General features: G+C 44.3%; 2 protein-coding genes across 2 annotated transcripts in view; both read left to right on the forward strand.

The window, feature by feature from the left end:
* LOC141099337 (beta-1,3-galactosyltransferase 2-like) overlaps positions 1-19,093 on the forward strand; it is a 72,077-nt gene that overhangs the window by 24,929 nt on the left and 28,055 nt on the right. The window lies entirely within an intron of this gene.
* LOC141099336 (beta-1,3-galactosyltransferase 2-like) lies at positions 15,155-16,174 on the forward strand. Its single transcript, XM_073587587.1, has one exon. The coding sequence runs from the start codon at positions 15,155-15,157 to the stop codon at positions 16,172-16,174; it is 1,020 nt and encodes a 339-aa protein (XP_073443688.1).

Below are 19,093 nucleotides of genomic sequence, written 5' to 3' on the forward strand. Positions count from 1 at the left end.
CTCACACAATCCACAAGTGTCCAGTGTCCAAAAGTGTGCGCAGAGATTCAAAATCTCCATTATCCTCTCGTCACTTTGGTCACAGGCAGCTGTGCCATCGAGCGTGTCACATAGCGCTCAGATATCAGTGGGCCTCACACAATCCACAAGTGTCCAGTGTCCAAAAGTGTGCGCAGAGATTCAAAATCTCCATTATCCTCTCGTCACTTTGGTCACAGGCAGCTGTGCCATCGAGCGTGTCACATAGCGCTCAGATATCAGTGGGCCTCACACAATCCACAAGTGTCCAGTGTCCAAAAGTGTGCGCAGAGATTCAAAATCTCCATTATCCTCTCGTCACTTTGGTCACAGGCAGCTGTGCCATTGAGCGTGTCACATAGCGCTCAGATATCAGTGGGCCTCACACAATCCACAAGTGTCCAGTGTCCAAAAGTGTGCGCAGAGATTCAAAATCTCCATTATCCTCTCGTCACTTTGGTCACAGGCAGCTGTGCCATTGAGCGTGTCACATAGCGCTCAGATATCAGTGGGCCTCACACAATCCACAAGTGTCCAGTGTCCAAAAGTGTGCGCAGAGATTCAAAATCTCCATTATCCTCTCGTCACTTTGGTCACAGGCAGCTGTGCCATCGAGCGTGTCACATAGCGCTCAGATATCAGTGGGCCTCACACAATCCACAAGTGTCCAGTGTCCAAAAGTGTGCGCAGAGATTCAAAATCTCCATTATCCTCTCGTCACTTTGGTCACAGGCAGCTGTGCCATCGAGCGTGTCACATAGCGCTCAGATATCAGTGGGCCTCACACAATCCAAAAGTGTCCACTGTCCACAAGTGTGTGCAGAAATTCTAAATCTCCCCTGTCCTATAGACACCTTGTACCTTGTTTTACATTACTATATAGTTTGTTGGATTTTGTCTACATTTCTACCAAAAATGAGGAAGGCTGGTGGAAGAGGCCGTGGAATTGGGCGGGGGTTGGCAGCTGGTAATGATGGTGTTGGTGGTGGATCTGATGGTAGTGGCAAGAGCAAAATAGGACCGAATGCAGGAGGTGCTGACCCTGCGTCATCGTCTGTCTACATAAGGCCTCGAACGCTTAGTTTTCTAGGAGTTGGCAAACCGCTTTTAAAGGCAGAGCATCAGGAAAAAGTTTTGTCTTACATTGCTGACTCAGCCTCCAGCTCTATCGCCTCCTCTTCTTCAGTTGTAAAAAGTAAAAACACTGAGTCGTCATTGGAGGCTCATGTTCATGAACCACACCTTTCCTTGTGTCCTTCACCCCAACCAAGATTGAAGGATGACGCAGGCCATACTACTGATTACTCCATGGAGCTGTTTTCACATACCATGCCTGGATTATCAAGTCAAATGGTGAATTACCCAGGCCAAGATGAATCTGACATGGAGTGCACTGATGCACAGCCGCTGATGGATGATTCTGCTGGTACATTCACTCAGAGCACTACATTGTCCTCGCAGTGTACAGAGCCAGATTTTGACCCTGATGAGACTCAGGTGCCCCTTCCCGCACACTATACCACCATACACGGTGACACAGAGAAAGGTGCACATGACATAGAAGAGGAGGTGATGGATGACCCAGTTGTTGACCCAGATTGGCATCCATTGGGGGAAGAGGGTGCTGCTTCCAATAGCTCAGATGAGGAGCATCCACTGCAGACATCGACATCGCAACAGCTGTTATCTGGCAGGCCCGGAGCACTCCAAAGACAGGTTCCAAACATCAAAAGAGTTGCTGGACAGCTTGTCCAGAGGGTCAAAAGATCACAGCGTGCTAGGCCGCAAAATGTCTGCCAAAGTAGGAAGAGTGCAGTGTGGCACTTTTTTGAACAAAATCCTCATGATCAGGCCAAGGTTATCTGTAAGAAGTGCGCAAAGACCTTTAGCCGAGGGAAAAATCTGAAAAATTTGAATACCAGTTGCATGCTTAGACATTTAACCAGCATGCACTTGCAAGCGTGGACACAACACCAAACCTCAAGTGCCACATGTGCAACTGATCACAACGAAGGTAGTCAGCAACGCTACATTGTTTCCCCCACTGTAAGCCCACCGGTTAGCACAGCAGCAAATGTTGAGGTGTCGTTGCAAGGCCACAGCAGTCAGGGAATCCCACTGTTATATCAACGAAAGACTGATTCTAGGCCATCAGAAAGAACACCAACTCCATCACCATCATCAACCCTCTCTCAGTCCGCCCTGTCCACTGCTACTTCCACCATATGCAGCTCTCAAGTCCAGCTCACCCTCCCAGACACTATGAGTAGGTCAAGAAAGTACTCAGTCTCTCATCCGCGTACACTGGGTTTGAACGCCCACATTGCCAAACTAATCTCGTTTGAGATGATGCCCTTTCGGTTGGTGGAAAGCACAGCTTTCCGCGAACTCATGGCCTATGCAGTACCACGCTATGACCTACCCAGTCGCCACTTCTTCTCTCGCAAAGCCATCCCAGCCCTCCACCATCATGTGAAAGACCGCATTGTCCATGCACTCAAGCAGTCAGTGAGCGGAAAGGTGCACCTCACAACTGATGCATGGTCCAGTCGGCATGGCCAGGGCCGTTACGTGTCCATCACTGCGCACTGGGTTAATGTGGTGGATGCAGGGTCCACAGGGGACAGCGGTGGTGGGACAGTGCTGCCTAGCCCACGGTATAGGAAACAGTTGGCTGTAGGCGTTCGACCCTCCTCCTCCTCCTCCAGAAGCGAAAGCTCGTCCACAGAGCGCAGTCGTACGAGCACTCCATCTGCCGCTGCCACTGTTGCACACGATGTGTCCCCCTATCGAGCAGCTAGTGGAAAGCGTCAGCAGGCTGTGTTGCAGATGATGTGTTTGGGCGACAGACACACCGCCGAGGTGCTGGCCGAGTACTTGAAGCGACAAACTGAGTCATGGCTGGGTAGTGTACATCTTGAGGCAGGCAAGGTAGTTAGTGATAACGGGCGTAATTTTGTGGCAGCCATAGCCCTTTCAAAACTCAGCCACATACCTTGCTTGGCTCACACCTTGAACCTGGTGGTGCAGTGCTTCCTCAAAAATTATCCGGAGTTAACAGCCCTGCTCCAGAAGGTGCGAAGACTGTGCGCGCACATCCGCCGGTCGCCTGTACACTCCGTTCGTATGCAGAAGCTGCAGCGATTGCTCCACCTTCCCAACCACCGCCTCATTATCGACATTGCAACAAGGTGGAACTCCACCCTGCACATGGTGGAGCGGCTGTGCAAGCAGAGGCAGGCCATAATGCATTTGTGGGAGGATACACGGCCAGGCACTTTGAGAGCAGACATGGAGTTGACAGGCGTGCAGTGGTCGAAGCTGAAAGACCTTTGTAAAGTCCTTCAGTGTTTTGAGGAATGCACACGGCTGGTAAGCGCAGACGACGCCATCCTAAGCATGAGCATCCCACTTATGCGTCTGCTCATGCAAACTTTGACGCACCTTAAGGAGCAGGCGTCTGCAGCCAATGTTGATGAGGAGGAAGAGGAGGAGGGAATCCTTGATGACATTCAGCCATTGTCTGCTCAGGGACCTCTCCTGGACGAGGTGGAGGAAGAGGAGGAGGAGGAGGATGATGGGGATGATTTCTTAGGGGAGGAGGATGCATCTCGTGGGGCAAGTGAAAATGTTGGCGTGGCAAGGTCTGGTACAGGGTTTGTGCGTGTCTGGAGGGATGTGGATTTGCCAGAAAGTGCTCCTCCACCCAGCACTCGCAGTGCATCATTGACACCGGGAACATTGGCCCACATGTCAGATTATGCCTTGCGGATCCTAAAAAGGGACCCCCGCATTGCCAAAATGATGAACGATGACGACTACTGGTTGGCCAGCATCCTGGATCCACGCTATAAAGGCAAATTACAAAACATCATGCCACAGGAGAACCTTGACCTAATATTGGCTAATAAACAAGCAACTCTGGTAAATCGGTTGCTTGAGGCATTCCCAGCACACAGCAGCGGTGATGGTTCTCACACGAGCCGTACGGGCCGGGGGCAGCTTGGCAGAGGTGTTCGTGGTGCACACAGCAGAAGTGGCGTTGGAGACAGGGGTTTCATGACAATGTTGTGGACTGATTTTTCAAATACCGCTCACACAACTGGTAATACTGCATCGATGGAAAGTGAAAGGAGACAGCAGTTGTCAACTATGGTTACAAACTACTTTTCCTCCCATATCGATGTTCTCCCACACAGGTCATTCCCCTTTGACTATTGGGCCGCTAAACTGGACACCTGGCCTGAATTGGCCCAATATGCCTTACAGGAGCTCGCTTGCCCAGCTGCAAGTGTGCTATCGGAAAGAGTCTTCAGTGCAGCTGGATCAATCCTGACAGAAAAAAGGACCCGTCTGTCAACCCAAAATGTTGATGATCTAACCTTCATTAAAATGAACCACGCATGGGTTTCCAAGGATTTTGTCCCACCTTCCCCTGATGACACATAGGGTGACAGAAAAATGGCTTGCTTTGGTCCACCTCTTCCTGGTACTTCACCTATTTCGCCTTTTGCATCAGCTGAATGTCCAACATCAACATATGCCACTTTCTAAAACTCCCTAACTGTGCTGCCTCCCCCCCATGGCCGGGGTCACCACCTAGCGCACGACACCGTGCGAGTGCCGTTGCCCTGGACAGGTGGGTAGGCCGACTCTTGGGCGCGGGCACTGGCACAGGGTCCTTCATAGTGCAATCAAGTGTCTCTGACGGTGGTGGTGCACACCCGCCGTCAGACACACCGCTGTACTATGAGGGGCCCAGTGCCAGTACCGACGCCCACGAGTGGGCCCCCCTTGCTTGGGCAGGGCCCCAGCATTTGCAATCTTTACCTCTCCCTGCTCCTCCGCTGTGTAATCTGGGCCGTCAAATCCATACTGTGCCTGACACCGTCTGAGCCTGCCTCCTGAGACATATATTTTGAATGTGTACTCTATCTATACATGTTATCCGGGGATACGGTACCCTTTCTAACCTTTGTGCAATCACGTGCAATCCATACTGGGCCTAACACCGTCTGAGCCTGCCTCCTGAGACATATATTTTGAATGTGTACGCTATCCATACATGTTATCCGGGGATACGGTACCCTTTCTAACCTTTGTGCAATCACGTGCAATCCATACTGGGCCTAACACCGTCTGAGCCTGCCTCCTGAGACATATATTTTGAATGTGTATGCTATCCATACATGATATCCGGGGATACGGTACCCTTTCTAACCTTTGTGCAATCACGTGCAATCCATACTGGGCCTAACACCGTCTGAGCCTGCCTCCTGAGACATATATTTTGAATGTGTACGCTATCCATACATGTTATCCGGGGATACGGTACCCTTTCTAACCTTTGTGCAATCACGTGCAATCCATACTGGGCCTAACACCGTCTGAGCCTGCCTCCTGAGACATATATTTTGAATGTGTACGCTATCCATACATGTTATCCGGGGATACGGTACCCTTTCTAACCTTTGTGCAATCACGTGCAATCCATACTGGGCCTAACACCGTCTGAGCCTGCCTCCTGAGACATATATTTTGAATGTGTACGCTATCCATACATGTTATCCGGGGATACGGTACCCTTTCTAACCTTTGTGCAATCACGTGCAATCCATACTGGGCCTAACACCGTCTGAGCCTGCCTCCTGAGACATATATTTTGAATGTGTACGCTATCCATACATGTTATCCAGGGATACGGTACCCTTTCTAACCTTTGTGCAATCACGTGCAATCCATACTGTGCCTGACACCGTCTGAGCCTGCCTCCTGAGACATATATTTTGAATGTGTACGCTATCCATACATGTTATCCAGGGATACGGTACCCTTTCTAACCTTTGTGCAATCACGTGCAATCCATACTGGGCCTGACACCGTCTGAGCCTGCCTCCTGAGACATATATTTTGAATGTGTACGCTATCCATACATGTTATCCAGGGATACGGTACCCTTTCTAACCTTTGTGCAATCACGTGCAATCCATACTGGGCGTGAGAACGGCTGGCGAGCTGTTAAGCAAGCTACAGCACCTGTCCAGACAAGTACAGGGATTCCCTAGCGAGGAGACTTATTTGATTGTTTTCAATGTTGGGACAGCAATTTTTGGGGAGCACTATACTCTGGAGAATGATAGATGGGGCCCACCATACACTGGAACATTCCAAAGGTGGACATCAGACACTGGAGCAGCATTTACAGGGCCCATTATACACTAGAGCATTAGAAATGGGGCCCATTATGTTTGGAGCATTATTTGGGCCAATAAGACAGTGGAGCTTCATCCATGGGGACCAACATATACTGTAGCATTATGTGGAGCTCATCATATACTGTTTCAAACATTATATGGGACCAATGATTCTGTATGGAGAAATAGATGGGCCTCGTCATGAGATGTAAAAAGTGAGGTATTTTTCATAGTACTATACCGCTATTTATCTGCCGTATCGGAGCATGATGAGTTGTGGTATGTGTTAAAGGGGCGCTCTTTCGCCCAGGGCACATGAAAACCTGCAGCCAGCCCTCCCCCCCCACAACTTTAGCCAAATAACCCCCATTTTTCAGTGCGTAACTTATATTATGAAGTTAATTAAGGTTGACAAGCTTAAGTAAGAAGAATTGATGCTTTTGGCATTCAAATGGGCACTGTAGGTGTGTTTCCTGTCCTCCTCTCACTGCCGACTTTTATTCCCCATTGACTTACATTGGGTTTCGTGTTTCGGGACGACCCCACTTTTCCCTATAATCGGACGATCTTGCTCGACCCGACTTTTGGAAAAGTCGGGTTTCACGAAACGAAACGCGACCCTAAAAAACCAAAAGTCGCTCAACTCTAGTAATAATGTTCCTGTCCTAGCACCTATCCTGTAATAATGTCCCTGTCCTAGCACCTATCCTGTAATAATGTCCCCGTTCTGGCACCTATCCTGTAATAATGTCCCCATACTGGCACCCACCGTGTAATAATGCTCCCCATTCTGTATCAGGACAGGGGCAAGTATTGCTACAGGATAGGTGCCAGGATGAGTGCTTGGGCTTGCACTGAATTCATCCATATGTTCTGACATAGTCTGATCACTGTAATAGTCTCTTTAGGTAGTGGTGCTCTTCTAGCCCGGGATTTTATGCAGTATTCACATCCCACAGCATTGGACAAGCGGGCACAATATGGTCCTTCTTCAGATTCCATTTTGCAGTCCTTTAATATGTTCTGGATATCTAAGATCCGGAACCCTATGCTCTTTGTGGATACAGTCATTGTATCAATATGTGCGAAGTCTCATTTCTTCTTGGCTTGACTGTATTGAGATGATGTATGTTTTTATGGAGACAATTATCATCCTTTTAGACTGATAATCTAAACTTTTACTGGAGCACATGAGTAAAGATGAGCGAACCAGAACAGAAGTAATCGATGTTCATAACGGACAGTCACTGTTCTCAGACTTTATAATGGAGAGAGTCAGAGAGAGATCGGATATCCATTATTTTCAATGGGGTTTGGGTTCTGGTGGGTCTGTTACCAGAACTTGAACTTCCACCGGTCTGCCCATCCCTACTCATGAGTGCTCCATGTCTAGTACCTTCTGTATTTATTGTTCTTCCATGGGATAGATTGTTTCTTTGAGATTCAAGTTAAATTCTGAAAAAATAAACAACCAAAAAACAAATATCTTGCTTATCATGTGGCCTCACAATGGATGCACCAACCTTGTAATGTCTGATATTTAGTGTTTCAAGAAGTAAAAAGCACAAAATAGGGTCTTATCCCACAGACTTAGGACAATATATAACGAGAAGCTGCTCACCTGATGATGAGAATTACACTCTCAAAAATGTCCGCTGCTTCAGATCCACGGAATGATAGACGACCATGTAGTACAATGTATAGGAGGTGTTTGGATGTTCCATGAAACGCGTTGAATAAACCACCATTACTACCTCTTCAAGTTTGAAATTGTATTGCTACTGCAGCGCAGAGAACATCCACATACCTCCTATACAATGTCTGATATTTGTCCCTTTATAGATGCGATATTAAACATTTAATCATTGATCAGATATCGTACGTTTAAACCTTTTGGTTCATTCCTTTTGGAAATTGTCTTTGTTTGTGACATCTAAAACATGGCTTCTTTTTATGTGTGACCTTTGTGCATCCATCGCTCTAATTTTTTATGGAACCGAAGGATTGTCCAAGAGTAATTGCAGTCCTTATGACACATTTAGCGTATACAGTACATTCCAAAAATCATTACGTGAAGGCAATATTCAGCATAGTTTTTGAGATTAAGAGAGGAACAAATATGGCCCCATGGTCGGAATTGTAAAGGACGCAAGGTATGGGTTTTATCAATATTTGAATAATGGTCCATCTTTTATGCCTATAAACTTCGTTATGAGTGGTTCTTCACAAAGCAAGTGAGTGATGTTCTGTAGAAGAAATGAAGTCCACATACATCAGGCGTAGTGTCAGTCCTATTTTCAGTGTTGTCCTTTGCACACTGAGCATACCTCTTCCATCTTGCCTCTTTCCCCAACCTGTGCTCAGGTTGTGGGGCTGACAAGATCTTATTGCTGCTTCAAGCAGTTCCTGATGGAAGATTTTGTATAATTTCCAATTGGCGATCTTGCTATCATTTGTCTGTACTGAACCTTGTTCACTGCTATGTCCAGTAAACTGAAAAATAATCACCTTTGACAATGGATTTCCAGCACACTGAGTGAGCTAAACTCTTCAAATTTTATTTCAGGAACATAAGAAAAAACAGCGCCTTTCGACCAGAGAGTCTTCATCATGGTACCATGCTTAAGACCCTCTGGTCGAGATAAGCTGGTTTTTCAGACTAAGTCGATCTGTCTATACTTATGTTTCTGAAATATATTTGCTGGACTGTTGGATATCCTTTCATTGTCATTATCTGACAAGGTCATGTGCCCGCGTATGATGAACATATGGCAAGACTGGGGAGGTTGAATTCCCGTTACCTTAGTACCTCACCTTTGACTTTTGATCAACTTCATAGGTAATCACCTTCTGGGCCATGTGAAGAACACCACCCATAACTGTGTTGTAGGCAATGACTATTTCCGACACTTGGAGTTTAAAATGTTTGGAGATTAGAGACAATCACACAGACCTGCTGTCCATCCACTTGACACAGGTTACGTCATTTGCTCAGTTTTCTCCATATTTAATACCATGGTCGTATTTTGAATTTTTGGGGGTTGTGTTTTCTTTTTAGCACTTAGCTTTATGCCGACAAATTTCCTTTTCCTGTGTTTTAAATTTAAGAAATGGTGAAGACGTTGTTGCTATGAATCTCACAACACAGATACTCAAGTAGTTTACTAAGAATAAAAACCATTCCTTCTCAAGTCCATATTTTGGGTCAAGATTTCTTCCTTGTGTACAAGTTCAACTAATTCAGGTAGTTGGTTATCAAATCATACCTGCACCACTTTATTGGTTTGTTTTTTATGTCTTGATTTACTATGTTATGGTCATTGAATTTTATTATGTGTTCGTTAACTGACTGTTTGCTTGGGTTTCGCGCACTTTGGATACAACAATTGAATTGAATGATCAGAGGCTCTTTCAAAATCGGCATCATCTCGGAAGCATCTCATGATTGTTTACAAAGTGAAACGTATTCCTTATCACTTGAAAGTGCATCCGAGGCATTACTGTACATTTGCAACTAGAGATGAGCGGATCAATCTGAGAAGGACAGAGTTCAAGTTGAATTTCTTGAATTTTGTGGTTTCACGCTAGTTCTAGTATATTGAGAATTGATTTGAGGTTCACAAAAAAAAGATTGCCCAGCACCTTTTCCCACATTGCTGAAACATCAGAGAGTGGGCTAATGTTATTTTGCTTTGTTGCACAGGCCTCCCGATAATGCCTACAGCTATGACATCTTATGGATTATCATTTCTTGCACAGTGGTGGTCAGTATAGGGTCTCTATCACAGATCAGTGGAGCACAGTTTGTATAGTAGACCCATTTTCCATCTCCAGAGTCATTGGATAAGTGTCACTGTCCCATAGGGTGTAAGCTCTTATAATCACCAGAAGCCTCTCTCTCTCTTGTAGAGTGTAAGCTCTTAAGGTCAGCAGGATCCTCTTTCTCTTATGCAAAGTGTAAGCTATTATGATCAGTTGGGTCCTCACGTTGGTAGAGTGTAAGGTCTTTCGCTTTCTCTCTTATGTAAAGTGTAAGCTATCATGGTAAACGGGGTCCTCTATCTCCTGTAGAGTGGAAACTCTTACGGTCATTGGGTTTTCTCTCTATCTCCTGTAGAGTAGAAGCCCTTATGGTCAATGGGTTTTCTCTCTATCTCCTGTAGAGTAGAAGCTCTTATGGTCAGTGGGTTTTCTCGCTATCTCCTGTAGAGTAGAAGCTCTTATAGTCAGTGGGTTTTCTCTCTATCTCCGGTAGAGTAGAAGCTCTTATGGTCAGTGGGTTTTCTCGCTATCTCCTGTAGAGTAGAAGCTCTTATAGTCAGTGGGTTTTCTCTCTATCTCCTGTAGAGTAGAAGCTCTTATGGTCAGTGGGTTTTCTCTCTATATCCTGTAGAGTAGAAGCTCTTGTTGTCATGGGGGTTTTCTCTTTATCTCCTTTAGAGTGGAAGCTCTTATGGTCAGTGGGTTTTCTCTCTATCTCCTGTAGAGTGGAAGCTCTTATGGTCAGTGGGTTTTCTCTTTCTCTGCTGTAACGTGTAAGCTCTTATGGTCAACTGGGTCCTCTATCTTTCTCACCTGTAGGGTGTACGCATTATGTCTTCATCACTCATTGTGAAAATCTGTTCTGAGGCCATCCTTACTCTGCTAGGTTACATCTGCAATAACTTGACAATTGCCCCTAATAAAAATTTGAAAACAAGAACAATACAAAGCAATATATAAATTTGTTCCTTTGAGAGCAGTAGAGACATTTATGTTCCATAGCAGAAAAGCAATACATTTTCAAATTAAGAAAAAATTCTGCGAGCAAAAATATTGATTACTTAGCAGACAGATATAAAGCTATAAAGCAACAATTGTACCGAACCTTAATAGGTGGAATATAAAAAAAAACTCACAATAAAACTACCACGAATTCAAAAAGTGCTTTTGTGGACTTTGTCCAAGCCTTATAGACATAAAACACACAATTATGCAAATAAAGTCCGAGCCTCGTTTAAGAGTCTCAAACACGGGATTAGCCAGATCTTCCTCCAGGGAAGGACCCAGCCAAGGAGTGGCTCCTTTCGGAAACCACCATTACCACCATATTAAGTGGCCCTTTAAGTCAATATCACACAATGCCAAATTATAAAGACAAGGAACAATCTCACTAATGTGTCAGAAGCCGAGCCTGAGTGATTCCATAAATAAAAGGGCCTCAAATCCGAGGGAGAACGTGATTTCATGTTTCAATCCCTGGTTAAAGAATCTCCATACGCGTCAACTCAAAAAGCTTGATTCGTCCGTGGAGATGCTAAATACTGCAAGGCCTGGTAACCGGCGTAGCTGCAGCATGGATCCTCACAGTGGTGAGGGAATCTTATAGTCTCAACTACCATATCCCCTGATGAATCAAGCTTTTTAAGGAAACTCATCGGGAGGAAACAAGGCGCTCTGCTTCTGTCCCTGTCAGCTGCAGCGTCTTACTGTGAAATGAGATCATCATCTTTAGCAGTGATAGAAGCAGGGTAAGTGATACCAGCGCCGCACCACAGCTTCTATCAGCTTCTATCAACACTCTGAACCCTGAAATGTATTATAATCAAGGGGTGACATTGCTGTCAATCACACAGCTTCTATCATTGCCTCCTGATGACAATTCCTTTGATTGTAGTGATAGATGCTGTGAGGTGGCCCTGGTGTCACTCACCCTGCTTCTATCACCGCCACCTGATGACATTTCATATCGGATCACCCCTATAAAGGTGTCAATAAAACAATTAGGCCACAGTATGTTCACAGTATATACACTTCTAATGCTTCGTATAAGTACAGCAATTAGATTACCTTACAAAAATACAGGGAAAACAGCAAATTAAGGTAACAACATTTTTTTTTTTAATTATGTTAGGTTTCATTTTTGCATACAGAAGATTATACATTTTTTTCACAATTCATGGCAACAGCAGTTTTCTGCCATTGAGGACAAATTGAATATGATTTATCTCATATTAATCTTTGGCTGTTGAGTAAGATATTTTCCTCCTTATCAGCTCTGTAATATAGAAACCTCAGGACTACCAAATCTGGTACACCATTGTTAATTTAGGCAACTGTTTGTCGAATGAAAGAACAATTCAAGTTGTTGTTCTTATCAGCTTCTTTTACATTTTGCTTCAACTGTGCGTACAGGACAAGACTATAGGATCTCTACCACATGAAGACATCCACTAAATTAATGCTGTTATTTGGAGATAATAGTTAAAAGGAATCAGTCTACTCATTTCTAATGCCCGTGGTTCGGGCATTGGGTGCATTATTGCAGCCGTGTATGTTTTATTCTGAATCATTGTACTATATGGCACTGTATGGTAGTATTGTTTATGGTACTGTCATTATAGCACAATTTACCTCCATTTCAGAAATAGCACAAGGCGCTGTGACATATTTGCTCCAAGACTTCGTTGATCTCGATGTGTTCCTTGATCAAATGACTGATGTAATTTTCTATCATGAACTAGAAAATGTTCAAAATAGACTGATTCAGATTAACAACTTCACTAATCTTGTATCATAAATTCAGATCTGCCTCATGCACGAGGATCGTCTGTAAGAAATGATTACCTGTCTGTAATGTCTCACATGCTCCTGAAGTATAGGGAAGCTCTGTAGACTTGTCTGCACCATTATACCATCAACACAATGACCAGGCTGAACATAAAACAGGAAAGAACCTAAGGCTTTCTAGTTTCAAACTGAATCCTGACCCTTGCATCTACTCAGATCAGACGATGAAGATTTCTCCGACAACTTCAGTTTTGGCGAGACCCCTCTTGACAAAGTAACACAGTACCTTTAAGATTTTGGATCAGTGCTGCCGCTTAAATACTGAAGATGCTGTTTTGTAAAACAAGAGGTGTTGTTGCTTGTAAAAGGAAGAAAGAAGTGACTCAGTCCTTGGGAGCACGAGACGAGCTACAGGAGATCCAAATTGAAGGCACTTGGGGACTGGAGAGGGCTATAACACCACCATACTGGATCTTAAGGACTTTGTAAATAGGATATTGGCTCCATCTTGGAATAAAAAACTATGACACTTGATACTCCTCTTTTGACTGTAAGGCCTGTTTTGTTTTGCAATGTCTAAGTGAATGTGCCGACCAAGTGAGAGACTGATAATACATATAATATAAAAGCAAAATCACAAGTCCCAGGGGGACTTTAGAATGATTTTGCAGAAGAGTAGAGCTGAAGCACAGCAATTGTAATGGCACAGGTACATATGAGTTTCACAGCAGATGAACTGATCTACTTGGTGAAACCCAAACCACTGATGAAGATGGCCATGGTAGGCTAAGAAAGTCTGCTAAGAAATAAAGCATGCGGCCATAGTTGAGAAGACCTTAGGCTTCAGACAAGGCCTGAGCATTGATGAGCTGATATTTGGTATGTCAGGAGAGGGAAACTTCATCCCTGTGAGGGTATTAGGTGAAAGATTGGTCTATTATGGGTAAGTGTCAGTTTGGAAGAGCAGTATTAGTGCAGTCAGATCCAACAGGAGCCCAAACACCAGCCTCGTGTATGACTGAGCAACCTGAGGAGAGTTCCCCCAAGAAAAGTCAGACATATTATAAGAGACCCAATTCAAAGAAACTTGGGGCCATGAGAGGCCAATAACCCCATCCCTGTATCAAAAGAATCCCCTACCTTGAGATTAACAGACCTCAAGACTTTTATGACAAATAAGTTGTTGCCACCATCTCGTAATTTTGCAGACATTAATTAGGGAATAAACAAAGAAGTAATAGAAAATTGGAATTTTAAATCATGAATAAAAATGTCTTGAAACACTTCTTGAATTCTTCTAGACATAGACCTTTTTTAAGTTTTGATGAATCATTGCGAAAACTGTTATCAAAAGTTGGAACTTGAGGGTCAAAGGAACAAGCATCTCAAAGGAACTACCATGTCAAAAGCTGAAAGTTTATGGCCATTTTTTCCTCTCCCACCACACTTCATGGTTATTGTCTATTACATTTTGATTCTTCCATGAGAGCATACGGTGAACAAAGGCTGGTTCATTATTTCAACAAATGTCAGTCTGATAGGAATGTGCTTTTTAAAACTCCAACCGAGACATAGGATTATGCATGCTTGTTCTAGACGCTGTCAGGATTTGAACCCAGCAGCTCCTGTGCACCCGATGGCAGCTCTTCCCTCTGAGATATTCAGCTCGCTGGACAGTTCCCTGCTAACCCAAATGCTTATACTTATGTTGTTGCTGATGTCTCCACCCTGAGTTTCCTGTTGGTCACCACCCTGAGTTCCTGATTGGCTTATCCTGATTGCACACCCTATTTAAACCTGGCCTTGCTCTCGTTTCCTTGTGTGATTATTGAGCTACCAGCCTCTAGTCAAGTTCCTTACATCTGCTGCTGCTTCTTCATATGACATTGCAGCTCCTCATATCGATATCGACCTCTGGCTTTCCTGACTATGATTACTGCTTATTCCTTGAAACGACGTTGCTGCTCCTGGTAACAACCTCTGGCTTTCCTGACTACAATTCCTGCTTATTCCTTCAAATTACATTGTTCATGTGTACCGACTCCTTGGCTATCCCTGACTATGCTACCTGCCGGTGCTGCTCCTAGTGGTTGAAATATCACTACTCCAAACCAGGTCAGTCCATAACAGACACGCTGTTCAGCTAATCCATTAAGGACAACACCAGAGGAACAGTTCAAAGACCAACAATGTTTATAGGCAAATCATAAAGTAAAGGTCAAAATAAGCTTCTGAGGGTTTCTATCAGTATGGTAGAACTGTGTCATTTGTCAGGATTAGGAAAAGCTTTTCTTATAATTTCTTAATATATTTTCATTCATAATTTAATTTTTTATTTCAAACTTTGCTCTCTCTGCAGGAATCTTAGTGACATCTTGACTTTTAAGGGCAGCATGAAAGTGCGGATTTGCTTGATGAAATTCTTCAGCTTACTTCTGCTGATTCTTGCGTGTTTTTATGGCTACTTTTTGTACGATGAAAAAAGTTCAGATCTTATCAAAATATGGATTCAAAATTATGTCAAATTGCAACCACCAAAAAAACCTGTGAATAATTTAACTTACCCAGCGTTCAAGCACCCCCTGGCTCCTCCTTACCCTTTTCCATACAAGTTCGTCATTAACCAGCCGGACAAGTGCAGGAATCGGAAGCCTTTCCTAGCTCTAATGGTGTTTGCAGAGTGCCATGATTTGGAGTCTAGACGTACAATAAGAGAAACATGGGGTAATGTAAGTATTTATGATGTTGAGGTGGTCAGGATTTTTCTGGTGGGTCTGCCTCGAATTGTTCCTGACCGAACCCAGAATTTGTTGGAGGAGGAAAGTGTGGTCTTTGGTGACATTGTACAACAAGACTTCATGGACACCTATTACAACTTGACCTTGAAAACCTTAATGGGCATGGAGTGGGTAATAAAATTCTGTCCATCTGTCAGCTACGTCATGAAGATAGACAATGACATGTTTCTTAATATAGATTTTTTGGTACACAAGGTTCTTTATCCAGACTTACCCGTTCGTACAAATTATTTTACCGGAGCAATAATTGCCAACACTGGACCTTTAAGAGACAAGGCTTACAAGTGGTATGTTCCTAAGGAAATCTATCCAAATAATACCTACCCACCCTATTGCGCTGGTCCCGGATATGTCTTTTCCGTTGATATGGCAAAAAAAATCTATGATGTGGCCCAAGAAATTAGAGTCATTCCTATGGAAGATGCTTTTATGGGAATATGCTTGTTTGAACTCCACATTCCACCAACTGACCCCCCTCGAGGTACTTTTAACACCTACAGGTTTGATTATGAACATTGCAAATTTAGGAAAGTTGTTACAGTGCACCATTATGCTGGAAAAGAACTACAGAATGTCTGGACGTACTTTCAGGGTAATAAATCTCAGAGTTGCTGAGAAAACAAGAACATTTTTTATAGAAACTTAAAATTGACTGGAGAAGCCAAAATATTTATACATTTCCAAAAAATGTTACAATGATGATGTGACTTTTCAGAAATTTACATACGGCATATATTGCATCTAGCTATGCAGCATTTATAATGGATTTTTTTTAATTTTTTTAATATATTTACTGTTTGCACTGATTTTTATTGATGCTTGCTTCCTAAGTACAAAATTAAGCAGATTTCTAAAATTTCTACCATGTTGCTATTGTAGAGCTTGTGCAAATGCTTCACCTAGCTGGCTGTTCTGTTGCTTCTGACATAGTTTAGCAATACCCTCTGGTTGACTGTATTGGTTCTCTCTGAACAACACCTCCTTTCTCTCAGTGTTAAAAGTATCAGGGGTAGGAGCCGAGCACTGTTCAGGAAAGGCGGATCCCAAAGCTTTTGGGTAGGAAAGTATGCACAATGCTGTTAGTACGAGGAATAGTAAATGATCACGTAGGCTGTCTATAAGTGTAGGATTAAGCACCCCACTAGAGACCCCAGTGTTATATTTCTTGCTTTCAAAATTGTTTATGACCCTTGTGCTTTTTAGGGTATTTGTCACAGTTCACAATAATTCAAGGAAGAGGCTGTGGACTATTTGGAAAGATATTTGGGCTGCAAAATTTCAGTGTAAAGGAGATGATAAGTAAAGTTACTGTAAAGTTAAGACCGGTTTGTAGAACCTATGACTACAGACATGATTTAAGAAGACTGAAAAATAGAATTGTAATATGTAAAACTTTTTTCAAGAAATTTATATGGACGCGATGTTATACAATCCTTTTCCAATGCCATATTTGGTGTAGAGATGATTTAGAGAATCACTCAATAGGGCTCCCATTTGATTGTTTAGATCTTTTTGATCCATATGATGGCTAAAGTTTAATTACAAGGAGCTCAACCATCTAAAAAAAGATTGCCCAGACTGAAAAAACATATTAAAGGGGTTGGATCCTTGTAAAAAGTCTTGTACCAGGTCACAATTTGTTATGAAAAAACAAGCCACCCATTACTCACCATCCTCGGATCCATCAGTGAGTCTCGGCTGGTGTTTCGGGGTCTGATACTGGCTGCAGTGCAGATGTCACATCGACAGCCAATCAGTGAGCTCAGCAGCTCTGAGCGGGGCATTCCAGCTAATTTGAGCCCAGTGATTGGCTGCAGTGCTATCAATGTGACATCAGTGAGTGCCTCATCCAATATCAAACATAGCAGAAGAGATTCAGAGCTGGACCTTGGGACAATGAGTAAAAGCATGTTGGTGGGTTTTTTTTTTTTTCATAACAAACGGATTCTGGGGACCAAGATTTTCTGAAAGTGGAAAACCCCTTTCAGTTATACACTAGCTGAAGAGCCTGGCGCTGCCCGGGCATAGTAACTATCTACGGTTAGTTATAACAAATTATAATGATTATTTCTATATATATAAAGCTCAGTGTATAGCCCCACCCACTCCGCATAGCCACATTCACTATAATATCCCACAACATCCCATCAGCCAGAGCTACCGGACTACTACCCCTAATATCCCACATCATCCTGTCAGCCAGAGCTACCGGACTACTACACCTAATATCCCACATCGTCCCGTCAGCCAGAGCTACCGGACTACTACCCCTAATATCCCACATCATCCCATCAGAGCTACCGGACTACTACACCTAGTATCCCACATCATCCCATCAGCCAGAGCCACCGGACTACTACCCCTAATATCCCACATCATCCCATCAGCCAGAGCTACCGGACTACTACCCCTAATATCCCACATCATCCCATCAGCCAGAGCCACCGGACTACTACCCCTAATATCCCACATCATCCCGTCAGCCAGAGCTACCGGACTACTACCCCTAATATCCCACATCATCCCATCAGCCAGAGCTACCGGACTACTACCCCTAATATCCCACATCATCCCATTAGCCAGAGCTACCGGACTACTACCCCTAATATCCCACATCATCCCATTAGCCAGAGCTACCGGACTACTACCCCTAATATCCCACATCATCCTGTCAGCCAGAGGTACCGGACTGCTACCCCTAATATCCCACATCATCCCGTCAGCCAGAGCTACCGGACTACTACCCCTAATATCCCACATCATCCCATCAGCCAGAGCTACCGGACTACTACCCCTAATATCCCACATCATCCCGTCAGCCAGAGCTACCGGACTACTACCCCTAATATCCCACATCATCCTGTCAGCCAGAGCTACCGGACTACTACCCCTAATATCCCACATCATCCTGTCAGCCAGAGCTACCGGACTACTACCCCTAATATCCCACATCGTCCCGTCAGCCAGAGCTACCGGACTACTACCCCTAATATCCCACATCATCCCATCAGCCAGAGCTACCGGACTACTACCCCTAATATCCCACATCATCCCATCAGCCAGAGCTACCGGACTACTACCCCTAATATCCCACATCATCCCGTCAGCCAGAGCTACCGGACTACTACCCCTAATATCCCACATCATCCCGTCAGCCAGAGCTACCGGACTACTACCCCTAATATCCCACATCATCCCATCAGCCAGAGCTACCGGACTACTACCCCTAATATCCCACATCATCCCATCAGCCAGAGCTACCGGACTACTACCCCTAATATCCCACATCATCCCATCAGCCAGAGCTACCGGACTGCTACCCCTAATATCCCACATCATCCCGTCAGCCAGAGCTACCGGACTACTACCCCTAATATCCCACATCATCCCATCAGCCAGAGCTACCGGACTACTACCCCTAATATCCCACATCATCCCGTCAGCCAGAGCTACCGGACTACTACCCCTAATATCCCACATCATCCTGTCAGCCAGAGCTACCGGACTACTACCCCTAATATCCCACATCATCCT

Source organism: Dendrobates tinctorius, unplaced genomic scaffold (assembly GCF_039654945.1).
Source record: "Dendrobates tinctorius isolate UK_male_01 unplaced genomic scaffold, ASM3965494v1 ptg000099l, whole genome shotgun sequence".
In the NCBI taxonomy this organism is placed as follows: domain Eukaryota; kingdom Metazoa; phylum Chordata; class Amphibia; order Anura; family Dendrobatidae; genus Dendrobates; species Dendrobates tinctorius.

Excerpts from the sequence above, each read along its gene's own strand:
- LOC141099336 (XM_073587587.1), top strand. The coding sequence starts at position 15,155 with ATGAAAGTGCGGATTTGCTTGATGAAATTCTTCAGCTTACTTCTGCTG.